The sequence below is a fragment of the Falco rusticolus genome, chromosome 1 (assembly GCF_015220075.1).
Source record: "Falco rusticolus isolate bFalRus1 chromosome 1, bFalRus1.pri, whole genome shotgun sequence".
NCBI classification, from domain to species: Eukaryota; Metazoa; Chordata; class Aves; order Falconiformes; family Falconidae; genus Falco; species Falco rusticolus.
Genome location: NC_051187.1, coordinates 107,527,860 through 107,555,648, shown reverse-complemented (window position 1 = coordinate 107,555,648; position 27,789 = coordinate 107,527,860). Strand labels below are relative to the sequence as shown.

Below are 27,789 nucleotides of genomic sequence, written 5' to 3'. Positions count from 1 at the left end.
AAAAAAAAAAAAAAGAAAAATATGGGGGGGATAAGGATAAGGAGAGAAAGCTTTTCCTTTCACTAGGACAGGAAAAGGATAAAGTGTGGTCAGTATCATGCTCACTTCCTATTTTCAAAAGCTGTGTTCTCAACAGAAGGCAACAGGAAAGAGGAAGGTGTGGTAATAATAATCTTTAGCACTTCTATGACATTCTAAATTTGGGTGTCTAAATGTTCTTTACGAATATTAATGGAATGCAGTGTCACAACGCCCTTGTGTGAGAATTAGATAACAATTCCCCTTGTTTTACTGATGACGGACTGGGGCATGGATGGGTTAAAGAGGATACATGTGGCATTTTTTATAAATTAGGCTCAAGGCCCTGTATATTACAAAGACTGAAAGCAGTACCTTGAAAATATTTTTTTCCTGTAGATTATTAGAAATGTCAAGTCTAGTCATTTTTTCTGAAAGATCTCTCTGGAGCCTAGGACTTCTGAGCTGATGCTGGTATTGAATCTTCAGCTGCAAAAACATTTTCTCCAGTTTTCAGTGGCAGTGAAAGCAGATACATGTTTATAAAAACGTGGATTTAAATCAGTTTATCTAGAAGCAGTGTTTTGGTACTAACCATTCATCTTTTGCTCTCTAGTGCTCCAAGTGCCTGAACTTCATTAGTTCTCTCCAGTCACTGTGTTTAAACACAGAACATGTGTTTTAAAAAAAAACCTCAACACCCTAAGATAATGCTTTTATAACGAAACGCTCAGTAGTGCTCACATATACAGCAGTACTTACTATCATGCTCAGAATGTAAGTCACTAAAGAAATAAAATCCTCTCTGGGTCACTGCTGAGACAGGTTGGGCAGAGCTTGTTGTCTTGAACTACAAACTGAATTACTTTTCTCTGGGAAAGGCCTCCTCTGTGTCAGGCTGGGCTGGCGCACCATGTATTATGCTGCACAAAGATAAATCCTGCACCACTCCCTAACCAAAACAGTGGCTGAACTGATGTCTGGTTGCCCCCAAGAAGGTGGGCAACCTGGAGTAGGTAACAATAGCCCACTTGTGGCCCAGCTTAAGTGACAGGCTGTATGCAGTATGGGCACAAAACCCACAACAGTTACAGTAAGCATCAAACTTGCTATATAGATGCAGGCTGAGGTGAGTTTGCTCCTCTACCCCACAAGAGAGGTCAGCTATCATTGACTCAGTGACTTTCAACTTTCTGGCCACACAGAAAATTAACGACTGATGCTCATTAGGGGGCTGAATCTTCTTTATGGATGCACATTTTTTACTTCAGGTCTTACCAGTGTGTTTGAGATAAGAGTTAGGTCCCTGATTTGGTAGTAACAAACCTTCTGCACTGGTCACAAAGCCACCTTGTCCAAGGTTGCTTTTTTCCCTTCTGTTTCTGGCCCACTGCTACACAAATCTTCAATTATTTTAGATGTGATGGCTTTTTGATCCTCAAATAATTGAACAATGACCGTTTTTTCTAAATGTATTACTGTTCCCGAAAATGGGGCTTTGGAAAAACACTTCAAAGTAAGCAGAAGTGGTTTTGAGCATGTATTTGTCATTAAAAGTATGCTTGAGTGTGCAGATCCACAAAAGCTCTTTGTTAAAGCCAGTTTAGAGAATTGCTCCTTACTCCAGCCACTCATCCCTGCTTCCAAGTCATAATTCATTATTTCCTCAGCTGTGTGAGCACATTTGCTTTGAAGCTGTGCTGTGAACAGGATGGCTAAAATTATCAGGTTTTTTAAAAAAATACAAAACCAAACCTAACAAATAAGGCAATCTCAGGTGTTTTTTTTTTTTAAATAATATTCTGATACTGTGCTAATGGAACATCCCAAACATCTCTCAAAACAAACAAACAACAAAGGAGCTTAATTCTAACTGTGAATTCCATAATACATTTTAATTTTGTCTTATTTCTCCATAGTTAAACCTTTTCACTCAGTCGAACTCCAGAGTTTTTGAATCACACAGTTTTAACAGCATTCTCAATCAGCCGACACGCTATCAGGTAAGTATGTACAATGGTCACTCTTTTAAGTAATGGAACCATGTGAAGGTACCAGCAAAATTCTGTGTTTCAAGTACATTTTGCCTTCACCAGATAAAGAAAAAATATAGAAATCAAACTCCAGGATGCTGCTGGAAAGAAGACAGTTACTGTTCAAGCCCCATTATTTGAAGCATTTAAAAACTAGCCCACACAAAACTTTAGTTTTTTTCCTTTGATGTCCCCATTTGGAAAGGGTGAGAAGCAAACAGCTGAAACTGGCTTCTGGGGAAGGGATGTAAAAGCATTTTGCTAACTAGGTTAGCATTACTTTCCCTTCCTTCCTTCTCATGATCTGAGATGTGACATACAACATTTCTGCAGATGGCAATGCTCATTTCTGTTAAGAGGAGTCTGTCAAATACTACCTTCCTGTCGTCTTTCCAGCTCAGGAAAAAAAGAGCAAATGGGAGCTTCTGCTCCCCTAGTGAAAGTGTCTGGTAATCCACCTGTGTAAACCCTGTTAATGAGCTGCATTAGGTTAGGTATGGTAACACAGTACAAGAATATTAGCACGTTCAGTATATGTACATATATATAGTACGTATATATTTTTTTATATATGATATAAAAATACAGGTATAATCTTACTGTATCCTTTACTGCTGACGTTGCACTGTCATGCTGTTAAATCTCAACTTTTTTTCTTTTTAAAAGGTAAATATTTATCTCTTACTGTTACATATGCTTTTACGTGCAAACTGAGTTTAACAAAGAGTAGACTTATTCTGAAGCTACTTAAAGCCTAAATTACATGTGTTCAGGCATATATTCATGTTGTCCTGTTCCCTACAAAATGTCGTGATGCTTTGTAGGTAAGAGGCAATTGGATGAAAAAGGTGCTTTCTTGTAACGATCACGCTCAGCATGCCACCAAAAAAGCCGATGTGAGGCAACTGCTTGATCTGGGGCTGTTCTTTCTTTTACTTATCCGAATATTAGGGAGACAGTTAAAAGTGAATAGTTTTAATTATATATGCTCACCTAATTACATAACTGTTTCAATCTGGCAGCAAATAATGAAAAGACTGATAAAACGTTATGTTTTGAAAGCACAAGTGGACAAAGAAAATGATGAAGTAAATGAAGGTAAGAAAAAGACTGCATTTGCAATATTCAGAGACAATTTTTGTCCCATTGTATTAGGACTGAGTATTACAGTGGTGCATGGAGGTTTCAGGTAAAAAGAGGGTTTATTTCTACTTCAGATGCACTGAACTCGCATATTAGTGAACGTATGCCTGTGGTAACAAAAACAGACAAGTAGGACCAAAGAAGTAGAACCGAGGAAATATTATGGCCCACATTTCACAGGTGGAAAACACGAGCACAGACACGATGCACAGTTACAGAGGAAATCTGTGAGGAAGCCACTAACTGTATTCACAGAGTCTTAGTCAGAGCTGCAGGACATGTCTCTCTCGTTTCATTCAACTGAACACACAATTTACCACTCTATACCATGAACTGCATGCATTACTTCATAAAGCTGTGCAGAATATTAATCTGTGGAGCTGCACATCATTAAACAAAGCTGCGTAGAGTTAGCTGCATGGTGAGAAAAACGACAGCTATAGCCAGTGTTTTAATGCGCAACCAGAGATCTTTTGAGGAACGGTGGATCTGAGCTTGGTGTCCGTTGGCAGTGCAGAACTGCCCCTGCGGCAGCGAGGGGTGTGTGCTCCAGGTGCACACCTCGACTTGCCATGGGGATGAGAGTAAGACAAATGCTGTCCGTCCTCTATCCTTCCAGGAATGAAACACAGGGCTACAGGCCAAAAAAAGCCAACTCTTTGACTCTGGGCAGGTTCCTAAACAAATTAATAGGGGTGTGTGCAACACGGGGCATGTTTAAGCTGTGCTGCAGCTAAAAGATTACCAGGCAATAGAATGATGTCCCTTCCAGGGCTGGCTCTGCTCTTGGAAATGTAACACCCCAGCAATTATTTTATTCCCCATAGGCTGGAGGTTATAACCATCATGGTTCAGCCAGTAAGAAATCTGTGTGACGGCCACCAGAAAAACACACCTGATTGGCATAAGTAGCTCTGGGCTGGGCTGGTTTAGTTGGTTTCAACATGCTGGGAACGCTTACCCAAGCTGCTCTGCTGGCAGCCTTGTGGTTTTCAGCTGGTGTGCAGTGATGAACAGCTTCAGATCAGAACAGCTTTTACCGGCATGGAAGCATCAGGCAGTTGCATGGATATATGATGTGAGGGGCCAGCTAAGGCAGCATAGCTTTTATCCTGCTTATTAGTTACTCTCCGCTTACTTGTAACTGCAGCAAGAAGCAAAGTGCAGAAAAGATGATGTAAGTTAAATTGCACTGTGTGTCTTCAAAGGTAGCATTGTGCATTGATTGTTATCGTGACTCTGCCCCATCCTGTGTGGCTGTACAGAGCTGAGCAACAGTGAACAAAAGCAGAGAAGCTCCTAAAAGCATCTTCCTCTGTGTGCCCCTTGTGCCCTTCTCCTGATTTCCCACAGCTTTCCTCCTGTTCCCCACTCTGTGGTGGGGGAAATCATCTATCTAGTGATGATGAAAAGACTCTTCCCTCACCAGGGACATGCAAGTCTCCTAGTTCCCCAATGCCTGTTTGGTATCAGCATATATGTCTTTAGATAAGCAAGGTGGTGCAGAAGCATCATGGTTCATGGGCATCATGGTTCTTGCTTTATCACCAGTCTTCACAGAGGAAAGTCCACTCTGAGCAAGTCAGCTAACCCCTGAACCTCAGTCTTCAGCTGCATAGCAGAGGTAGCGCTCTCTGTGTCATGCCCATCTCATTGGTACCCAAAGTATAGAGCCATCCTTTGAAGATACAATTTTTGAAGTCTGCTGTATTCTAAATAGAGAGCTTCGGCATTCTTATGTACTGCAGCTATTTTAACGCAAGTCTAGGGATTTTTCCCTATTTTGCATCACTGGAGAATTTAGGTATTTTTTCATAGTCTTTGATTTCATACGTGACAGATCATTTCCTGCGGTGGCTATTGCATAAGAATTCACATAACTCACGCTTGCTGGAAGAACAGTGTTTGAATATTTTTTAAAAAGCTTCTGCTCTTGAGCTGAATATCCCATAACGGAAAGCGTGCTCTTGCTTGTTATGAGCCAGGCCTTCACAATTGTTTTCATTTAAATGTATGGGTTTTGTGTGTGTGTCAAACTGTAACATCATTTTAAATTGGTTGACTTTTTCTAATTCAAAGGGTGTTGGTAAGGAAGAGGAGAGAGACTCAGAAGCTGTGAGTTTTACTGCCAGCTCTGCCACTTTTCCTGTGTGATCTTGGCACACCACTTCAAAAAAAACTCTTTGCCTTTTCTCTCTAAAAGCGGGATACTAATATTTCCCAGCTGTTCAGCAGTGTTGCTGTGATTAATTCATTAACCTATGTAAAGTGCTTTTGGAATCTTTGATGTTCTGTATCCACGTGGAGCGCAACTTTAGAGTTCAAGGGACTATTAAAATACCTTCAGTATTGTTTAGGGGTGGAGACAGACACACATCTTGAGATTGTGGAAGAGGTGAAGCCTCCTGCCCACCCCAGCACCTGGTCTCCTCGACATTTTGAGATGATAATCTGAAATACGTGCTGATGTGACTGAACAGAATGGTAGTGAAAGAGGGAGCTTGCTAACGAGTATTTCTTTCAATTGTTAATACAGGTGAATTAAAGGAAATCAAACAGGATATCTCCAGCCTTCGCTATGAACTTTTGGAGGATAAGTCCCAAGCAACAGAAGAGTTGGCGATTTTAATCCATAAACTCAGTGAGAAACTAAATCCTAATATGCTGAGGTGTGAATGATTCAACACCGGAACCATGGCTTTGACTACAGCACAACTATTTATTGGCAATAATATTTCAGTATCTTATACTTGAAAAATGTATTGTAGATTTTTAGCACTAAATAACTTTATGTACAGCTTCTCTGGAATTTAGTCTTAGGAAATTTTATTAACTCACCAGAAAAAAGATTGCGCTCTTCATTTTAATAATCTAAAAGCAAGGACTGCCTTTTGGGGTTTTTTTGTTTGCATTTATGCATTAAAAAGGTATAATGGTATCAACTGCTGGTTCATGAATACATACTAAGAATTCTTTGCGCTAAATTTGCAAGAAAAAATGAAAATAACAGGTACAGCGTGTAGTGCTCAGTTCCTTGCAGCAACGAGGTACAAACGGGATTTTTCGTGGTACAATAAATGGGCTAGAGATCGGTGGAGGATTACTCGGGCTCTCTGTTCAGGGGTAGCGGTGGTAGTAATGTGTGGTAGTAACGTGTGTGGGCCAAGTACTCGTGGTGTGTGTACAAGGAGCGCTTGCCATTCAGGTACCTAAGTGCGAACGGAACCGTAGTGGCACGGTTTAATATGTATGTATATACATGCACCCACAACTACCCTTTCTTAAGGTATTTACTTTCAAGAATAAGGACTAATTTTTTTTTCTAAAAAAAAAAAAACAACTTTGGAAGGCAACGTGCCTACCGCCCCCGCCCGGCGGAGCGCCTCTTTCCATGGGAGAGAGGATTTTTTTTTTTTTAACTCGGACCCGGAGCAGGGCTGCTATTTTGTTACACTGTTATAAATGATGCCTCCGATGCTTCATTGTTCAATAAAATATTCCGACTGTACCGGTGCTGCCTGTCTTGCCCCTCGCTCGGTACTGCGGCCCGGGACCCGCGGGGGCCCCACCGCCCCGGGCCGCCGGCCGCTCGGGAGCGCTCTGCCCAATGGCGGCGCACGCCGCGCCGCTGGCCCGCCCCCCGCCCGCAGGCCTGGCCAATGGGCGGGCGGCTGGGGGCCGGCCGAGTTGCCGCGGTGACGGGAGCTGCGGGGCGCCGCGGCCGCTCCCCGCCGTCGCCATGGAGCTCAGCCTGGCCCGCGTCGACTACCTGCAGGTGGGCCCGGGCTGCCGGCGGCGCCGCCGGGGTGAACGGTGGGACCGAGGCGGGGAGGCGGCTGCCGGGGGCCGGGGCCGGGCGGGCCGCCCGAGCCGCCTCGGCAGGGCCGGCCCGGGGCGGGTGGGCCCCGCGGCCCCGTCCCCGGTAACGAGCGTGTCTCCCGCAGGTGGGGGTGACGGCCCAGAAGACCATGAGGCTGCTCCCCGCGTCGGGGCGGAAAGCGACGCAGAAGGTAGCGGGCCTGGCCCGCCCTCGGCCCAGCGGCCCGCTCCGCTCGGGGGCTGAGGGGGCTCCTCACGGGGGCAGCCACGGCGCTGCGACACGCTTGGGAAAATAGGGGGGAAAAAAGGCTGAATTTGTGTCTGGAAAACTGCCAGGAGCAGTAAGGATTTTTCCGAGCTTCAGGCATCGCTGAAACCACAAGGAAGCTCCTGCTTATTTCTCTTTTTCTGTTTTGCTAACACTTCTTAGAGATTAAATACATCCTTTTAAATTTTCCTTAAGGAAACTTAGGAAAACTCAGTAGAAATGACAGTCTGGTTTTGGTTTTCATAATAAATTCTCAATGCAACAATACAACAGCTCCTAAATCCGCCTTTCTGGAGCGCTGCGCCTGATGGCTGCTGGCGTTTGTATGTAGAAGCAGAAATGGGGTTGTAAGTGCTGTCTGTGGGTTCAGCTGCTGCACCTCGGCTGTCATCTCCCATCTGTAGCAGCCCATCTGACATCTAAAAATCTAAAAATGTTTTTGTCTGCATGTAACCTAAAGCATACCACCAGGTAGCTGTGTAAATTACGTGATGTAGAATTTACTTATATGCAGGAAAATACGATTCAGACAGGAAGAGCACTATTAAAAAACACATTTTTGCATGTAATAAAAAATAACGGTGTATTATGCTTTTGAAGGTGGTTGTTGGAGATCAGGATGGGGTCCTTACATGTTTTGGCATAAAAAAAGGGGAAGCCGTGGTAAGTGGAAATGTTCCATTTAACATTTTATTTTTTAAATAGTCTTCCTAATGAACTTCAAAAGTCTGTTTTTATTGACATGGCAAGTGAGGTGCCTGTGGAAAGTGTCTAGGCAGAGCTGTGGACTGATACCTAGCCATGACGAGGGCATGTGATTTCACGCCTGGACAAGCAAGTGGTCCTCCGCGGTTGTGGAGTCAGACCCTAGCGTGTATCAGCACAGGAACATCTCTTGCTCTGCAGTTCAGTTGGGGTGAAGCCTTGCCTACACTTGGTTACTGTTCCTGGACAAAAACCTGCAGTGATTCACTAAGTCAGTCACCCAAGGGGGTTTTGACAAACTGATTGCTTTTTACGAGCCTAGACTTATGCCTAGCTTAATAAAATTTTATCACTTCATGATTAATTTTTGTTCCCCTTAAGGTAGTTCATAGCTAGCTCAGAAGGACCTGTAGTATAATGCAAAGAAATCTGTGTAGTCTTCTGGAACAAGAATGCAACATGTTGGAGGGAACGAGTGAGTGAGTGTGTGTGTGGTGTTCTTTTGTAAGGAAAACCAAAACACAGACAAACAAAAAACTTAAGCTGCCAGCAGTGCTGAATATTCCCATTGATAAATAAGACTGAAATAATAAAATCTTAACGTATTATATTTTACAGCTTTTTATATTTATTGACTTACAAAAAGCTTGGTCACTTTGTGGTTCTGAAGAGAAATGTACAGATTATTTTTGTCTGCATGTAATCCAAAATGTCTTGAGTTTTGCCAGAAATTGTAAAGCAGATTTATTATCCTTTATGTTAAAAGTTTACCATAAATATGATACTGTGATGATGAAAATGGCTTTTTTATTTACAGCCAGTGTTCAAGACACTGCCAGGCCAAAAAATTGCAAGACTGGAGTTGGGAGGAGCTCTTAATACACCACAAGAGAAAATTTTTGTGGCTATAGGATCAGAAGTTAGAGGTTTCACAAAAAGAGGGAAGCAGTTTCTTTCATTTCAGACTAACCTTACTGAAAGCATCAAAGCTATGTACGTATGGTATTTTGCACTTCATAGCCATAGCAGATTGTTGGCTTATGGTTTTATGAAATTTTTTTTTACTATATTATATGCTTGTAGGTGACACTGAGTGCCAGTCCAGCTTTGGCTTGTGACACGACACGTAGGAAGGAACTTAGAAAATCATGGTGAAGTTTAGAAAGTGTAGGGGGGCTTGGGAGGGGTCTGGAGGCACTCATCTCAGTGCAAATGCAGGTGAGTGGAGCCATAGTGTATCATGTCCATATACCCTTCCTGTAGCAGAGCAGGAACAATTTAATTTTTTTTTTGATCGTGTTGTAAGGTGCTGCAAACTGGCTTGAGAAGAATTATTATCATCAAAATACATTAATGAAATTTCTGTAAGGATATTCTTAGGATTTTACCTGAAAACAAAATAGACAATTTGAGAACTATAGAAATCACGTAGGTTTAGCATTCATAAGAAACTTTTAACAGCTTGCGGTGCCCACTAATGCCTTGAATTTGCAAGCAATAGTGCATGCAATATAGTAAAGCTAAAAGACTTACCACTGCAGCTATACTTGGAAAATGCTGCAGGAAGTCTTCTCTTTTTCTCAGGCATATTTCAGGAGCAGATCTCTTTCTTTGTGCAAGCTACATCTATAACCATTACTGCGACTGCAAAGACCAGCACTACTACCTATCGGGAGATAAAATCAATGATGTTCTCTGCCTTCCTGTAGATAAAGTGAATTGCATTACACCGGTACTTGCATGTCAGGATAGAGTCCTCAGAGTTTTACAGGTCAGAATACTTGCTTGTTTATGTTTTGTGTATTGATGCCATAGAACTGGACTAGTTCTTAAGGAAATCAGCCTATTAGCATGGCTGAAACATCATAAGGATAAGCATACTGTATCTTACTTGGAAGTGTTACTGTCTATAATGCTGGGGGGTTTTTTTCTAAACTTGTAAAATGAAAATTAATAAACCCACTATAAATAGGCTTCAGAATTTATTGGTGGAAGTAGATAAAAAATTGGTCCCTTCTAACTAAAAGTGCTCGCATAAGGGAATTAAATGCGTAGGTCTCTTATCAGTTTGGGAATTCTTGTTTTCACTAATTACTGTTGAGACAAGTCTGAGTGATATTAAGTGGTTTAACAAATTTATTTGCCAGACAGATTCGTGGATTATTTTTAATAGTAACACCTTTCAAGAGTCCTATGTTTTATTTATATAGACTTCACCCTGTTTTGGCTTAGAAATGGTTCTCCCATAGGTATTGAGAGTTTGTGTAAGTGAAGCATATCAGTTGATATTATCCATAATAATTTTGTTCTTATGCTTGTGGGGTTTTGTTTGAGTTTGTTTTGTGTTTGGTGTTTTGTGGTTTGGTGGTTTTTTTGTTTTGGTTGGTGTGGATTTGTTTGTGGGTTTGTTTTTTGGGTTGTGTTTTTTTTTCTTTTTGACAAAACTCATTCAGGATGATTCTCTTTTGTCTTTAGGGATCTGATTTACTGTATGAAGTAGAAGTCCCTGGACCACCTACTGTTCTCTCTCTAAACAATGGAAATGGGGGTAACACCATTTTGAATATACACGTAACTGAATCATGTTATTTTACTGTATTCTAAAATTTTTATTGCTTGTATTGTTAATTACATTTTTCCTTGATTTTTAAGCTGGTGTTAAAAACACGACAGAAAACTGGCTATGTAGAGTTATTTCTTATATACAAATAAATATATACAAAAGAGTCTTACAAAAGCAGTGAGATATAAGATGGTCTCATTGTGTAGATAGGAACTGGACTTTTGGGGGCCTTGTCGGTTTGGGGCTTTGGTTTCTCTTCCACATGGTTTTCCATAACTAGAATCGCTAGTTGCATCCATCCATGGATGGATGAGAATATTGAGTAGAGCTTACATAAACTAAGGTGTGGAAGGATCAAGCTTAAAATAGTTTGATCATCCTTCTTGCTAATCTGATCGAAATCGCTTTAGGGAGTTAATCTGGTGCTTAATTTAGTTTCAGTTAAGTTTGTGTGACAACAACATTCAGAGCTGGTTTGGAAAAGTAATTCTTATTTGCTCAAGTCTTGACACAACATTCACTATTGGATGTGTGTTCTGAACGAATCTCTGCTTTTCTTCTGTAAAGGCAATTTAATAGCCTGTCTTTGAAATTTGAAATATTGGATTGTGAATGTTTTTTAGGCAGAACTTCAGTGCAGGGGGTCATTCATATGCAGGAGAGTGACAGCCATAAAGAAATTATCAGAACATGTGCAGTTTTCATGTATTTCTTTTTGTTTTTAAAGCCTGATGGTTCTGTTACACAACACTAATGTTAGTATTTTCTTTTTCCTTGCGGCTGTAGAGTGTAACTACACAATACTTTAAATTTTATAAAAAAATTGGCGTACTTGATTTTATTAATTCTAAATTCAGTTTATGTGTTTAGGTGATTCTGGAGAAGAAATTGTGTATGGAACTTCTGATGGTAAACTGGGTCTTACCCAGATTACTGGTTCCAAGCCTATACCTAAGTGGGAAATTGGAAATGAAAAAAAGAGAGGAGGTATGTGTCTCAGTCTCTCACTCTTCAGCTTTTCAGCATATCTGAGGCTTTATTACAAGTATAGTAATTGGGAAATCTATAGATACTTTGGAGGCATAGTATTCTTATGTCAGTATGTGATATAAATATGGGTACACTCTCATTCTTCTGCGCTTCTTATAAATAATTCTAATCATTTTGTATTGCTCTGAGTTTTCTGTTCATATTATTTTGAGTACTTTAGTATACTTTCATTTTTACAGTATTTTTAAAGTGACATTTGGAACAGTTAATTCATATGTGATTACTTGATGTTTTTACCATCTTGGTGACTATTTCTAAGTGCAGATATACCTGCCAAATTTTTTAGATGTTCAGTGGTCTTAGAATGTCTTCAGAGGAAAGGTTAGCATCTTCCCTGCAAGACTTTTTTTTTTTTTTTTTTTTACTTAAAAAAAAAAAAAGCCATTGTAAGCATTTTTCCCTGAAAATGGAACAGGGCTTTCATTAAAGCTCCGCAAGGAGACTTAATTGATTAGAGCGCAGTATAACACTTTCCCTATTTTAGCCTTGGTATGCTGCTTCTGCAGTGTCTATTGGCTCATCCTCCTTTGCAAAGGAGAAGACCAGGAATAAAACAGAGAGAGAGGTGTGTGGGTATTTGTATGTATGTGTTTAAAATTTTCATTATCTCATAAAAGGTATCGCCAGATTATTTTCTTAAAACACTTCCTAGTACATCCTTACTTTTCATATGAAAAAGTCATGAAAGTTAAATTCCATCTCATTTTTCTTATTAATTCTCGTACAAACTTTCTTCACTGCTTTCTCCTTCTTCCAGACCCTAACTGTCTTTCCTATCAAGATGTGATTAGTTGTCACAGGCTGGTTCCACATGCACATGTGCTAGTAGTGGGTTTGTCTGTTACCATGTCAAGTAGCAGTACCTGGTCCAGGTCTGGCACAAGTCAGAACCCTCTTTCTGTTGCTTTAGTCAGAATTCGTAGTAGTCCATTTACCAATAGCTTGAAGTCAATTATGGGAAACAAAGAATGCTTGCTTCTTCAACTGGCAAAGTTACAGTAGTGTGGACAGAGAAATAATTCATCTGGGGAAATGTTTCACGAAGGAAGATTAAGAAATGCCTCAGAAGCAGGCTATTTGAACGTCAGAAGGGGTCTCTGTTCAGTGGTTTTGATTTGGAATTGGTTGCTGTAAAACCCACCGTTCAGTCTTGAACCACAGGCACAGGTGAGAGACTTCACCCCTCTAGCGGGCTCATCAGAAATGGCACGAATAAGACCTTAAAAAATAACTAAGAATCTCTTTCTGTGTAGCAGAATGTGGCCTGTGTATTATTGTGTCAAAAATGAATACAAATGAAGTAAACGGGTTTGGTGTGGTTTTTTCATTAGGTATCTTATGTATTGATAGTTTTGACATTCTGGGAGATGGAGTTAAAGAATTGCTTGTTGGACGAGATGATGGAGTCCTAGAAATCTATAACTTTGAGAACGCAGATGATCCTGTCCTTCGATATGATCATGTAAGCCTGCATCATACTCTTCATTGCTGTAAAAATGAATTAAAAAAAAAAAATCTGTATTTCAAAACTTATTAGACCACCACTACTAAAATGTGTGCTTTGTTATTAATTTGATGAGCTCTCCAATGTTGACAATAGGAACTCCAAAGCAATATTGTAATATTTAAGAACCAGAAAGGGGGGTAGTCTTGATTTGAGCAAAAATAAAAATTATGTAGAGGGTATGTTAAAAGTTCTGGCTCTGTTGACTGCTGAAGCATCTCCTGGGTGAAATCTAAGAGAGTGCTTCTCTCTCAGTGAAAAACCAAACCTATGATATGTATAATCTGTGTTTTATATGTGAAATACTAATAAGCTCTCAGGACTTTACTAAGCATAATTATTTTGGTTATGACTTGTTTAAAATACTAGATTTGATCCATAGAGATTATTTCAGCCTTCAGTCAGATTGCAAATTCCTGCTGGAAAAATATTGTCCAGCAGTGTTTTGATTTAAACTGCTTTTTTTTGTCTTTGTTATGCAGAGTAGAATCAGGATGCATTTGTTAAAACACCCTGATTTTTGTAGGTCTAGATATTGTACATCTATGTAGGTAGATAGGAGGAGCACAACTCTTAAACTTCCACGACACACCCCCCCCCCCCCCGACTTCTATGACGAGTGCAGTGATATTTCCCTCTGCTTGAATGTCTTTTATTTGAAGGCTTTGTCAGAGAGTATTGCATCAATCCAGGGTGGCTGTGTAGGAAAAGATGGGTATGATGAAATTCTAGCATCCACATACTCAGGTAAGCTTCCTATCATTTACGTAGTAAATGTCATGTACGATGATGTGATAAAAATGAAGCAGGCTATGTTGCTAGCACAGCTCACATCTCTTTGACGTTTTTGTTCTGATCGGAACCAGGATAATGTTTTGTTCAAAAGACCTCTTCTAATTTAATATTTACACTTCAAAAAAATGTTTCCTACACTGAAACTGTGGTTTTATATTGTGAGGTACTCATAATGTGTTCCACCATGTCACACAGTGGCTGGTTATTCTCTGGAATAGACTGCTGCCTAACTGGTGAAGTAACTAATATGTTATGTCCAAAGGAATTGTTTATGATTTTTTGTATTAAAAATAATATGATACGGTTTTTTTGCTGTTGTTGTTTTCCTGCCTTTTACATAAATTTCCTTCCCTTTCAGCTTCACAGGGCTTTAAGTGGGGCTGATTTTGCTTTCAGTAGAAAATAAAGCTTCCCCATGTGAGGCATCTCAGCAGCCCCTCTGTAGGATTCGAGCTATTGGCCTGGCTGTTGCAGAGGCCATGGTAAATATGCTACATATGTTAACTGCTGGGAGCTAAAAGATTGTAAATTTTCTATCTTTGATTATCTTCAGTGCTGAAAAATCAGCTTACTGAAACCTTTCGTATTCAAATTCATGTATTTTGGCAAGATGCAGTTGTCAGTTATTTGAGAAGTAATGATGTTCAAGCTCTTTTGGATAGGCTCTGGATGATTAAAAGTTTCTTATACCTCACGTCATATGAATTGTTTTGGTATGATAGGCCGCAGCAATACTGTGGCCAAAGCCCTTTGTGGCTTCTTTCAGCGGGAGCGTTATAAAGATCCATGAATCATAGAAGAAGGAAAAAAGTGAAAGCAGGTTTTCAAAAGTAAACTCTGGTAGTATGTGAAGTAGATTTCAGTTTGGCAGATCAGGAAAAGTACTGCCTTAGAGTAGTAAAAGTTAGATTTGAAGCCTGGCAGCGTAGGATTTCTGTGGATTTTTTTTTAAAGTTTATGCTCCATTATTGGGCCTTTTTGGTACCTGAAGTAGCTTGCTGAGGAATGTGAAAGATTGTGGATGCCACCTTCTCTGGTACATTTTAAAATAATAATCCTATCTTACTGTCTGCATGCATTAGATGAGGTAACTAGAGCCATAAATGCCCGTTCAAGTCCATATATCATACCTGAGGTGTCAGGGTGTAATCATTTAGTATTTGCTTTTATAAGTAAATGTAATTTAAGTAAACAAAAAGATGATTATTCCATACACACACTTCAACCGGCAGCAGTCCGTCTCAAAACACACAGTGCAACATACAGTTTGCTGTAAACACATTGCACAGGTTTTGTTTTTGTTTTGTTTTCAACTATAGTACTGCCAATTATTCAAGGTTTTGTTGGAGAAAGAGAGGTGGGAAAATACTTAAGTGCTTGGTTAAAAACTGCCACAGAGGGATTTATTGTTCGAAGTGCTTCATGAAAAAGAATAAGTAATGATTTCCAATCTATAAGTTAAGAATTAAACCCATAAAAAACCATGCTCAGTGTCTAGATTAACAACAGCAAAAAGAACGGATTAAGTTCAAGTCTCGATTCTCTCTACCCAGTATCTGGAACAAACATTGCTCCGCACATACAAAAGCTGAGTGAAGTCTTGTATTTATAGCTTATAAGGAATATAAACTTCATATATTGGTTTAGGCTGGCTGACAGGACTGACCACAGAACCTGTCCATAGAGAAGGTGGATCAGGTGAAGAACTAAAATTAAGTCAAGAAATGCAGAACAAGATTTCATCCTTAAGGTAATTGCACTATAAAGAAATTTAAGTAGAAGAACTGAAATGTTAAAAGCTGAAATGTCATCTTTGCTTCCTATCTCACTAGATTTTCTATATCGTTAATGTATCTGGAAGTAGAGTCAAGCCCTTTCAAAGTAGAAATTAATAGCAGCCTCATTTCACAGTCTCTCTTTTATCTTGCCCTCACATGATGGTGTCTTAATGGCCTTCATCCTCCGTATCAGCAAGATAAGATTCCCTTCTTCCAATGCTGCTTATAGCCTCTAAATGATGGGAGGAAAATAGTCATTAGCATATAATTCAAAATGTGTTGTCCTCTTGAAGGAAAAAAGTTGCCCTTTCCTGTGACTCATAGAAATCTCTCTTGGCAAGGTATGCTAGAAGCTACGTTTTCATGTCATATAGACTTCAATTTTTATCTTTCTTATGTAGATGGAAGGGGAGTTAGCAGTCACTTCTGGTTGGAAAATTGTGGACAGAAGATAAACATGATTGCCTTGCAAGCTTAATCAACTTAATTTCTGGGGTAGCTTTTATAGTTGCTTTTTCAAAGACATTATATATGGTTTCCCTTTTCTAGGAATGAGTTGGAACACTTACAGATTAAAGTACTTCAGGAACGTGAAAAATACCAGCAGTCTGCCCAGTCCAGTACTGCTGTTTCATCAGTACCTGCGTTTAGTGTGAATGATAAGTTTACATTAAATAAGGATGATGCTAGCTACAGCCTCATCTTGGAGGTGCAGACAGCTATAGATAATGTCTTGGTACAGGTGAGTGTGGTTTTGTTCTTCTTGGCTTTCTTGATATGTAAATAAAACATTCAGAGACTTTCTGCTTCAAAAAGCTGAGTTACAGTATCTGAAGTATATGTTTTTTTTAATGTCTGCATTGTTATAAGAGGGAATTGAAGTGTATAGCCTTGTAACGTTCAAGTAACTGTTGTAAGGGCTTGTTAGGGGCCAAATACAACTCAAACCTTTATTGAACAAAGCAACGTTACATGACCAAAATAGACCAAAATGCCTGCTGCACTAGCAGGCTTCTATGTAACTTGTTTTCGCATGTCCCTCCTTATTTAAACATGGATTAACTCACTATATCCTAAACGAGGCGCAGATTCTCACTCTCCCAGTTAAGTATCCTCTGTAGCAGAAAATTAATTTTAGAAGGGTGTGGGCCACCTGTGCACTTTCAGTGTGGAACAGCATCTGATTTGGGTGCAGTTGGTGATAAATACTCCTGCCAAGTAGAGTGACCTTAATTAGTTATTTCTCCTACTGCCTCAGCAGCAATTAATGTTATCTTTGGTAGTCAGAAAGAGTGGTGGTACTGAATTGCTTTCTTTTGGGATATACATGGGGAGAAAAATTTGACAAGGAGGAATTTGTGAGGTGAATTTGCCATAACACGTGGGAGAGTGCTACTGTCGGATTTTATTTTTCACTTCTTAATAAAAATCTTATTTTTATTAAGGATGTTACTGGAGCACTGTGAAGCTACAGCTAATATGCAGCTCTGTAGTACCTGCTGTTTCCATAGCTGAGTGAGGAATAATAAAATTGTTTAATCTATCCCTGAATTTACTGTAGAGTTTAGAGCTGGCTTCTTCTTTAAAGAAATAGAAAGCAGTATTTGGTATTCCTCTGCTGTGAGAAGACAATGAAACTGCTTTTAAAATTCTGTTTTAAGAAGTATGTTGTGTATTTATCAGTGTTTCCTGATACTTAGTGGAGTTACAAAGCAGCACCAAATTAAGTAATTAATCATTTGAATACCCTTTGATCTAATTTTTAAAAGTGTTAGATTTAATTTTAATTCTAGTGAAATGACATCTAGATAAGAAGTAGTCTGTGTCAGAAGCGTTACTGTAAGTAAAAGGATCATTAACAATTATGTTAAAAGGAAGATACTTCATTTCTTGAACGAATATTGTAATCCCCCTATTGAAACATGGGAACACTTCAATCATGAATATCTGTCAGGCATGTAAATGAAGTATACTTTCATGTCCGAAAGATAATTGCACATCTTATACTGTAGTTGTTGTAAGCTGGACACACAAGAGTTCAGGAATCCATAAGGAAATAAAAGATCATCATGTTACTCCAGGATTAAGTAGTAAGCTGCATGTCTGTTGGATGAAGCAGTCGTTGCCTCTCCCTTATTAAAATAAGTGATGACAGTTAGAAGATAAATGCATTAGAAGCTACGCTGGCACTTAAGCTCTTTATTTTCCCATCTTCACGTGTTCTGCAGAGTGATGTCCCAATAGACTTGCTGGATGTGGATAAAAATTCTGCTGTTGTTAGTTTTAGCAGCTGTGATTCTGAGGTAAGTGAAACAAAAAAGATGATATTTATAGAGATCGCATGATGAAAGCTCTTAATACTGTATGGTAAAAATAGAATTGGGACTTGTATATTTGTAATATATTAAATATATTGAGTTAAATTACTCATTTGGTAATTTTGGAGAGCTCAGCTTTGTTAGAGATGCTGCAGAATGAGGAGTTAGTAACAGGTGCTGACCTAAGGCAAAGCTAAACGTGTGCAAGAGGATCCAGGAGCAACTGCTTGCTTTTTTTCTGCCTGATCGCGAATGCGAAAGACACATGCATGATTGCTTTTTCCTTCTCTGGATTTGCCAGTATCACACACATATGTATATTTACTTCAAAGTAATGTAGATGAAAAACATTGTATTTCATACTTAGCTTCTCTCTTAAAAATCACTTTAGAATGTGAATATTCTGCTGTTTGGGGAGTCATATGTTTAAGTGCATTTTTTATATAATAAACTTACTTACAAAGTTACTAATAATGCGTAGGGCCAGGGGGAAAATCCAGGAACTACCTAAGCATTATCAGAATCTGTGAAGTCCTTTTCCTTGTAACAGTCCTCTTAAGTATTTTAGTTTCAAGAGCTGTTTGCACATTCGTTAGTCTACGCTGGAGCTTTCAGAAATCAAGTTTTTATTTTACGTTTCTTTTAATTTATGATTATTAATTTAGCTTTTTGGGGTTTGTTTTCTTACTGATCTGTTACTAGTTTTTGGATGTTGGACTAGTATTGCAGATGAGTGGGGCAGGCTGACATGCATTCTTCAGATGAAAAGTAGATACCTATGTCATTTTTGTGGTGGTATTAAAGCTTATAAGGGGCTTCAGTTGATTTCTCCTTATATAGAGAAATCTTTTAAATTCTACCATACTTAAAATGAATCAGAATATTCAAGGGAACCAAAGATTACTTTTTTGTATTTAACTTTTGTAAAATAGCTGTACATAAATAGCAGAAACTTTGCTGTACATGTCTACGGTTAAAACAGCCCAGTAGAGCTTTTGTGAATCAAGAGAGTTGTTTCTTACTATTTTTCTGTTTTTTTGCTGTTTACAGCCAAATAGCAACTTCCTTCTTGCAACATACCGATGCCAAGCAAATACTACAAGGCTTGAACTTAAGGTAAAATGCTCCAAAATATTTTCTGTAATAAATTAATGGTTATGTGGATGTTTGCTTAGGAATGGAAAGATCTTTGCCCAGACTGACCGCTTACCCTGAGCGAATGATCAGTCCAATTTCTGCTGCTTCTTGTTTCCTCTGGACCTTCTGCTCCGGGGCTTTATATTTTCCTGTAGGGTTTCCAGAGGCTTCTAAAAGTGTGTTACTTCAGGGGAGAGCCTGGATCCTTCTTGCGTGTCCCTAAGACAAAAGCAGCTGGAAAATTGCAGATTGTGAAAGTACTGGGTTCTGGAGACAGTGTATGGAACTTGGTGGAGAGAGGTGTGGGAAAGCAAGCTCTGGCACTGTTTGTCCCTGGAAGTGTTTAAAGGAAGTTATGCTGGGAAGTAAGCAGGGAATGTAGGCTGGATTTGTGGTTTGGAGAGGAAGCAAATCCTGTTGTTCTATGTTTATTGTACTAAAGACGTGTGAATGTTTTGGGGTTTATTTTTAATGATCCACTAAATTCACGTGTTTTGTGGCTGTCACCAGGGGAAATAAGGAAGGAAGTCATAATTAGGAAGGTCCTCCACATGCACACAGGCTCTATGTTTTCTCTTCATGTTGTCGCCTAACTCTACAGCCTCCTATTCTGATATGTGTTCATTTATGTAAAACTCTCAGTCAAAAGATTACCATTAGAAATTTAAGCCTGCATAAGATGCACCAAATGTAGGGAAGCTGGGGGTGGTTAACTGTTTTTTGGTGAGGTTGCAATAGTGGACCTAGTGTGCAGAATTAAGACTCTTATTTTCCAGGTCCCCTTCTTAAGAAATGCTGTTAGTGTGCTTACTGGTTCTGAGCAGGTCTCTTTATCTCCCTGTGTCTCAGTTCTCTTAATTTAGTATTGTGACCCTGGCCACCTGTAATATTGAAGATGCTAGGTAAAGAGGTAAATAGCTCAAGAAAAAATTATTCAAATGCATTCACGATACACAAAAAGAGGGTTTTTTTCACTCTCCCACAAAAAAAGCCTTTATAAACTTGCTGTAGTGTGTCATCATAACACAGTGTATTATCAAAACACTGTACTACCAGTGTTGCATTTGTATCCTGATATGATGGATTCAGTCTGCGCATGTTCTACTGCCACCTTGCTGCAACACATTGAGGGTCTCCAGTGATTTACACCTGCCACCCGGAGCTCATTTTCATGTATTTCGTCTGTGCACATGCAGACAATACAGCCTTTAAGTCTTGGTGATTTTACTGCCAAAGAGAATCCTTTACTTACTAGATTTTATTAAAAACATTGATGTGGATGTCTTCCTACAAAACGGTGCTTTTTTTGACTTCTGAGACCCTGTAAAATAGAAGTGTAACCAAGGTTATAAAGCAAACCTGTACTTGAAGTCCGGTCTGCTCTTTTGTTTTTACGAAGCTATTTCGGTAGCTCTCCTGCCTACTTTCACGGCTGTGTTGGTGCTGTAGGTGGGACACTCCTGTTTCTTGGCAGTTCTGTGTGAGTGGCAGGCTTCTTACTGCAGGCTGCCTAACTGATCTCAGCAGAGAAGTGATTGATGCATTGCTGTGTCCTCAGAGGTGTGGAGAGTGCGCACTGTGTCTTGAATGTGTTTTTACGTCCTGCTTGTTGGGCATTCTGAGACTTGAACTTAAATCTGGCCCCTTACTTTTCCAAAAATAGCTCAGGAATGTTATGAAGAGGTGAACACATATTGTGAAATTCAGTTTACTCTTAAATTCTTTGATCTGTTCTTGGCTCCTAACTGCTACAGAATGTTATTTTTTCCATAACTGAAGAAAACCCAAAACAATACTAATGGGGCCTGTGGTGGTTTAATCCCAGCCAGCAACTAAGTACCACGCAGCTGCCGGCTCACTCCCTGACGCCCCTGTGGTGGGATGGGGAGGGGAATCTAAAAAAGGTAAAACTCATGGGTTGAGATAAGAACAATTTAACAATTGAAATAAAACATAATAATAATCATAATAGTAACAGCGACAAAAATTGTAATGAAAAGGAGAGATAAAGAGAGAGGACTGAAACAAGGTGGGTGGGGGTGGAAATTAAGTGATGCACTATACAATTGCTCACCACCTGCTGAATGATGCCTAGCCAATCCCCAAGGAGAGATTGGCCAGGCCAGCTCCCCCCAGTTTATATACTAAACATGACATCCCATGGTCTGGAACATCCCTTTGGCCAGTTGAGGTCAGCTGTCCTGGCTGTGTCCCATCCCGACTTCTTGTGCATCTGCTCACTGGCCAACACAGGAAACTTGTAAAGTCCTTGATTTAGCACAAGCGCTACTTAGCAACAACTAAAACATGAGTGTGTTATCAACATTATTTTCATACCAAGTCCAAAACACAGCATTGTACCAGTTTAAGAAGAAAATTAACTCTATCCCAGCCAAAACCAGGGCAAGCCACTGAAGAATTCAACACAAATTACAGACTTTTTATTTTAACTGATCAGAAAGTAAGTTAGTGGTTTTTCTTTACTTAAAATTTCATTCATTTAATACAGCAGCATTTCATTGGCCACTACTTCATCTAGTTCTAAAACATTTTTGATCTGCTCTATTTATAATAGCACTATCAAGTAAATACAGTACTCTTAAATATTCTTGAAGTACTACAGTCTTTCTTTAATCTATTTTGAGTACCCACCAATTTTCCAAGTCGTGATAACTTAATCTGTTCCCTTTTGTTCTTTTTTCTGGGCTCTGCTTTTATTTCTGCAGGTTCGATCAATTGAAGGACAGTATGGGACACTTCAAGCATATGTAACACCAAGGATTCAACCAAAAACCTGCCAAGTTCATCAATATCAAATTAAACCACTTTCACTTCATCAGAGAACTCATTCTATTGACCACGACAGGTATTTGCAAAGAAAAAATCAATGCCTTTTTCTCTTGAAAAACTGTCAAAATCCGGTTGTTACAACATTGATTCTATGAACTTGAGTATGTCATTTCTAACTCCTAACCTACAGTTTTGAGCCCATTTTACGGGTTTTCTGACAGAATGTGTGGGTTTGATGGGTTCCTGCTTTCCTTGTTGTTCTTAATCCCTGTTTTCAGGTCATTTTTCATTTTACTGACCTGGGTTATAGCGTAGCCGCATGTGTTGATAGAGCTGAGGGTGTGGTAGAAAGGAAGCTCCCCTGTACTAGTAACCACAGGCTCAGTTCCAGCCTCATTCTCCCCTCCACCCTTTTAATGTAATTTTTTCCTATAGCTTAATTTGGCTCCAGAACTGAGCCAAGACTTCCCCCACCCCTGCTTATCTCTCTGTTAGGAACCCAGTATTTTATGCAGTTCCTACTTGATATTTTTCCCCCACCCTCAGTTAACACCTTCTGTTGCCACCAAGGCATTGCTTTGCTTCAAAACAAAGCTGATAGATTGAAGGAATGATACCAAATGCTTTTGTGTGCAAATGAGCTCCATTGCGCCTCGTTCTTGATACAAGTGTTATGCCTGTGGTTTACAGCATGGGAAGCCGTTGAGGCTCTTAGTCATATTTGCCATGGTCATAAGTTTCAGGTTTAACAGCTTGAAACAAGGTATGTCAAAACCTTCCAGCTAGTTTCTTATCCAGTTCTGACATGCCAAGTAGGAGATAAAATTTGAATGTCTGCATAGCTTCTTGAAATACTGAAAAGTAGCCATAATCCACAGCACTTAACTACTTTGCAAGGTACCTGACCTTCTACAGGGTGTTGATTAAAAGGAAACCACTGTGTGGAACTAAACTTTTTTCATGTGGATAACCAGTGCAGTGACAGTGCCCTTCCATCATAATTACTAACTGTTGGTTTTTTGTTTGGTTGGTTGTTTTTTTTAATTTCATAATGTCACAGACCCATGAATACACTGACGCTCAAAGGCCAGTTCAGCTTTGCTGAAATTCACTCGTGGGTTGTGTTTTGCTTGCCTGAGGTGCCTGAAAAGACTCCCGCTGGAGAAAGTATCACCTTTTATTTTCAGAACACCTTCCTGGGTACACAGCTTGAAAGTACTTACAGGTAAGATACAATTATTACTAAAGCGCAATGTGACTGTGCTGGGCCTTTTGTCTTTTTCATTCTTTACCAGTCTGCAAGTACCATTTCATACATGTACCTCTCCACTCTCATCCCCATCAAAACTCCCATTAAAGAAGACGGGAGTCTTTTTAAAAAGGGTTGTCAAACTTTGCCAGGAGTGAGAACTATCTGGTAATGATGCCATCTGTAACTTGAATAGGGTTTTTCTGAAGCTGGTCCAAAAAACAAAATTGCCAGGGCAGAAAGGCTTGATAGATTTTTTGAGATGATGGCTTGCTTTTAGAATTTAAGGAACATAGCTAACTAATATAGTGAAAATACTGTGTAATGCCTGTTGTTTTCTAACTTCCTTTTTTGTTTTGAGGAGCAGAAATAACTTAAAAGGTATTTAATGCACATGCAAACAAAAACGTGATAAGCATTGAGCTGAAAACCTTTTTCTGCAATTTATATTAATTCAAATACTATTTCTGTGTTTAATACTGTGTTCTCAAATTAATTACATCTTCCTTCAGCAAGTCATATATGCCCACCTGAAAATGGAACTATAAAGCAGGGGAAAAATAATTGTTGTACAGATTGCAGCCTGCTCCCAGCCTGCCATACGTCTTGTCTACTCATAATGTAGAAAGCTGTTGGGTGGTGATTTTTTTGTGGGGAAAGGGAGAGTATTTTTTCTCCCTTCTGGTATCGAAGCTTGCTGTTTTGCTTCAAGGTATTGCAATGATAAAACTTAGGAGGAATGAATACAGTCGGGAATCTCACTTGAATGACCTTTGTGCCATACAGTAAGGATAACAACTTCAAGATTTGTGTACACCACTGTGTCTTATTTACTGGAACAAACTGTTCTGTGTCAAGATTACGCTGGGAAGAAGGGAATAACGTAGGTGTGTATAGAGCCACCCGATACATGGAGAATCGTTGCGACCTTTACAGAGGTGGTTTTCTTCGATTTGGGCATTGATTTACAGGCCTTCTGTTTGAACATAGGGACAAATCTAATGCATGGATGTGCATTTAAGTTTGTTCTTTTAAAGTTTTTCTTCCTTTATAGAAAAGGTGAGGGATGTTTCAAGTCTGACAACATTTCTACAATATCCATCCTAAAAGATGTGCTTTCCAAAGAGGCTACTAAAAGGAAGATTAATCTCAACATATCATATGGTAAAACTTTTGTTTCTGTTTTGTTGTCCTTGACTTCATTTTATATTCTCATAAATGGAATATGTAGTATTCATTTGCTTGTTGGGTTTTTGGGTTTTTTTTCACTCCCTACTAGACATAAATGAAGAATCTGTGAGGCACACATTAAAGCTTATCCACCCTAAATTAGAATATCAGCAGCTGTTGGCCAAGAAGGTTCACTTAATAGATGCTTTAAGGGTAAGTACCTGAACTCCCATGAAGGGATTTTTATGCGGTATTATGCTGTCAGATACCAAGCTGTATGGCTTAAGTCAGATGTGTGTCATACTGGTATCTGTTCCGTTTCTGTTCCCAGAACATGTATTTTAATTATTCAGGAGACAGACTTCTTTGAGGCAAATTTCCATTTGTGCTGTGTAGCTAGTGAATAACATGTAGGATTACTGACTGATGTTGAGGATGCCTAAATCGGACAGTAAAAGGCAGCCAGCTTTATCACCTAACGTTCTCTTTCTGCCTGCTGTTATTTTCCAGTTCCTTCTGTGTCTCTTTCCACTAACCTTCAAAAGTTTTTTAGATCTGAGAATGATCATCCAGGCCAGATGCGACTTCTTTGCTTTGGAACTTCATCGCAGTGTGTCATAGTTTCTGAATTATTTGCTTTTTACTCTTTGCTTAATACCTTAATACCCCCCTATCTAATACCCTCCTCCTCAACGGTTAGTCTTTGGGAAGTACCAGTTAGGCAGTGTGTCTCAGTTCTTGCACTGTTTCCAGCAGCCAACTTGCCGTCATGTCTTTTGGTATTTATTTGGGGAGTGGGTGAAAATGGGCAGCCAGTTCTCTCTTGTCCTTTGGGGGAACCAAATACCAGCTGTCAGAGTTCTGTAGTTAATAAAAAAAACTGACTGCCTGTGAGAATAGCATGTATCTTCATTACCACTGAAAGTATTTTGCTTGGGCTTGATTTAGCAAATCTGAGAGGCAGAGAATAATAGAGAATTTATTCTTACTGCATGTTATGTTTATACAATAATAATGATGTTGCACATCTCGCTTGTAGGCTTTTTTGAGTCAGCAAATCTTTGACAAGTCTTTTTGTCAGTCATTTTTTGGTTAATATCTTATTCATAGGTAGTAAAATAATATGATTGATGAAGGCTGTTATCCCAGCAAGTTCACGACGCACAGCATAATTACCTTTCATCTAGACAAGAACAGTCTTTCTATGGAGGATAAAAAGATCTATACTATCGACCATCTGAAGCTGGTCTGATGGTAGACCCCAGGGCATTTTAGAGAAGTCTTTAAAACTTTTTGCTGCCACGAATTCAGTGATTACTTTCAGAGTTTGCTTTTTACCTTCAGTCTTTAGCATGTGCTATACTTTCTAGGAGTTTACTTATTCTAAAAACGAAGGCCCGGTGAAGGCTTTAAGCCTTCATCAGTCTTGATTCTGCAGAGGGCTGGGCTGCGTGTGATCCTGTTCTGGCAGGAACTCAGAGCTGGAGGCTGTAATATGCAGAATTTTGAAAATCTAGTCTATAAAGTGACAAGTAACATCTGGCATTTCATCAGACGGCTAGAAAACGAGGCACTTGGAAAATAACTCTTGCCAGTTTAGAAGGGGATTGTCTTGCCTCTGAGAGTACTTCCTCCTGTTAGACCCAAGCTTAATCTCTTCTTGCTTTTATGCTCTCTTATGATGCTTAACTGCTCTTAATTCTTATGATTTAAAATATCTTTGAGGAATTACAAGTTCATGAAGGAAATGTGGACTTCCTGCTACCAAAGTACCGCAGCATTTTGGAAGAGGCAGATCAGCTGCTCGAGGAATACAAGAGGCAACCTGCACATCTCGAGAGACTTTACGGTTTGTTGATGAGTTGATCAGTTCTAACTTTCATTTAAATGCAGCTCAATGTCCAGAGAGCATGCTGGACATGACTGAAAGAGTTATGGAGTCAGTATTAGCAGGATTGAAATAATGTGGTAAGTGGGTGGGCTTGGGTAGCTTCAGGACAGCTATAGGTATGCCAAGCATGGATGTCCATTTGGTCATACAGCTGAGGCTGCATAGTTACATCATGGTTTTGATCATACAAATCTGAAGTCAGAGGTGAGGCAGTAAAACTTAGGACATACTGAAAATGGCTTGTATGCTACTACAAATTTGAGTAACTCTTGAGGTTCTCAAGAACTGGTCACCCAAAAACTTCTAAAATTGATTTGGCATCACAAGCGTGTCACTGAGAACAAAAATACCAGAATTATATGCCAGTGACTTTTCAATTTTTTGTTTAATAGCTTCCTATATTTGGATGATCGTTGTCTTTCTGGACATGATTAAGGATTGTATTCAAATTCAGGATGGCATTTAAGAATGCTTACAGGGTAAATGAGCAATTAAGTTCTGAGTGGTTAAGCTTTGCAAGAGGGCAGAAAAACAGAAAAATGCACATGGGGTGGAGAGACTCCTAGATCATCTAGTTTAGTGAAGGAAACGATGTAACCTTCCCTGGTGCTGCCTGTACAGCTTTCTGCCTGGGGAATCTGCCAGGCACCGGCTTTAATAAGCCTGTGTGTATACAGCGCTAAGCAGAGCCCACATTACCCATCCTGTGATAATTCCTCTCTTTAGTGTTTCAGATGTGGGTAATTTAAGGCAGAAATACATGCTTCAGGATGGAGCTGGAATCCGGGCTGTTCTGACAGCGTTTTGGGCTTGTTTAAAATTAAATCATTGTTTAAAACATCAAGTTTAGAAAGAGTTCTTGTCTCTAAACCCCGAATCGACTAGAATAGTGGGTATATAAGAATGACTTAAAAGTAGAGATACCTCATAATGAAAACAAGGCAAATAATAAATCTTGGGATTTTTACCTTTGCAGGTATGATCACGGATCTCTTCATAGATAAATTTAAATTTAAAGGCACTAATGTGAAAACTAAAGTTCCTCTTCTTCTGGAAATTCTGGATGGCTGTGATCAAGATGGACTAATTGCTTTTTTTGAAGCTACAGCCTGACAAGGAAAAAAGCAGCATTTTTATTACTTTTTTTTTTTAGTCAAAGCAGTTCAATACTAAGTCCAAAACAATTTTTAAGAAAAACACTTTTAACTCTTTCGTTGTACTGTCAACTCTTTGGTTTGATTCATACTCATTATTGTACAGAATACAGTAGTCACACAGTTCCCATCAGCTGTTGCGTATCTGTAAAGTGCTGAGTGCATGCGGAGTCTCGCTGTACGTGGTGTCCTTGGCAGCTAAAGCACGCTTGGAATTGCCTGCGAAATACCGAACACCCTCTTCGCAGAAAAGCTTTCTGTGCAGCGAGAGGCAGCGTGCGGCAGGCTGCTCCCGGGCAGCAGGCGTGCCTGGCGATGCTGGCTTTCGAAGGCTTGATCAGAGCGAGAGGCGATGCGTGCATTCTGCTGGATGGAGCTGGGATGTTTGCTGGGAGGGGGGGTAC

At 39.5% G+C, this 27,789-nt stretch overlaps 2 protein-coding genes across 4 annotated transcripts in view; both read left to right on the top strand.

Annotated features, from left to right (window-relative positions):
- The window catches only part of TRPC3 (transient receptor potential cation channel subfamily C member 3), a 44,608-nt gene extending 38,097 nt beyond the window's left edge, over positions 1–6,511 (top strand). For 2 of the 3 annotated variants that reach the window (XM_037394698.1, XM_037394688.1), the window contains exons 10-12: positions 1,938–2,021; positions 3,074–3,149; positions 5,731–6,511. In XM_037394698.1, the coding sequence (XP_037250595.1) occupies positions 1,938–2,021; positions 3,074–3,149; positions 5,731–5,873 (303 nt within the window). In that variant the 3' untranslated portion in view covers positions 5,874–6,511. Of the gene's footprint in view, positions 1–1,937; positions 2,022–3,073; positions 3,150–5,273; positions 5,310–5,730 lie in introns of all 3 variants that reach the window. The other variant, XM_037394708.1, reaches the window with a different exon arrangement.
- A 357-nt stretch (positions 6,512–6,868) lies between these two features.
- BBS7 (Bardet-Biedl syndrome 7) lies at positions 6,869–27,518 on the top strand. Its single transcript, XM_037394674.1, has 19 exons — positions 6,869–6,969; positions 7,139–7,204; positions 7,882–7,944; positions 8,804–8,979; positions 9,571–9,757; positions 10,462–10,534; positions 11,420–11,536; positions 12,931–13,061; positions 13,766–13,850; positions 15,546–15,648; positions 16,226–16,418; positions 17,905–17,979; positions 19,045–19,110; positions 21,858–21,997; positions 22,982–23,146; positions 24,225–24,334; positions 24,450–24,553; positions 26,066–26,189; positions 27,208–27,518. Exons 1-19 carry the CDS (start codon positions 6,934–6,936, stop codon positions 27,342–27,344), a joined length of 2,151 nt encoding a protein of 716 aa, XP_037250571.1. The 5' UTR covers positions 6,869–6,933; the 3' UTR covers positions 27,345–27,518.
- Positions 27,519–27,789: the final 271 nt, after the last annotated feature.

Coding starts and splice junctions, on each gene's coding strand:
- BBS7 (XM_037394674.1), top strand. CDS start 6,934: ATGGAGCTCAGCCTGGCCCGCGTCGACTACCTGCAG. Junction 8,980..9,570: donor ACTGAAAGCATCAAAGCTAT/GTACGTATGGTA, acceptor TCTTTTTCTCAG/GCATATTTCAGGAGCAGATC. Junction 24,554..26,065: donor ACTTAATAGATGCTTTAAGG/GTAAGTACCTGA, acceptor AATATCTTTGAG/GAATTACAAGTTCATGAAGG.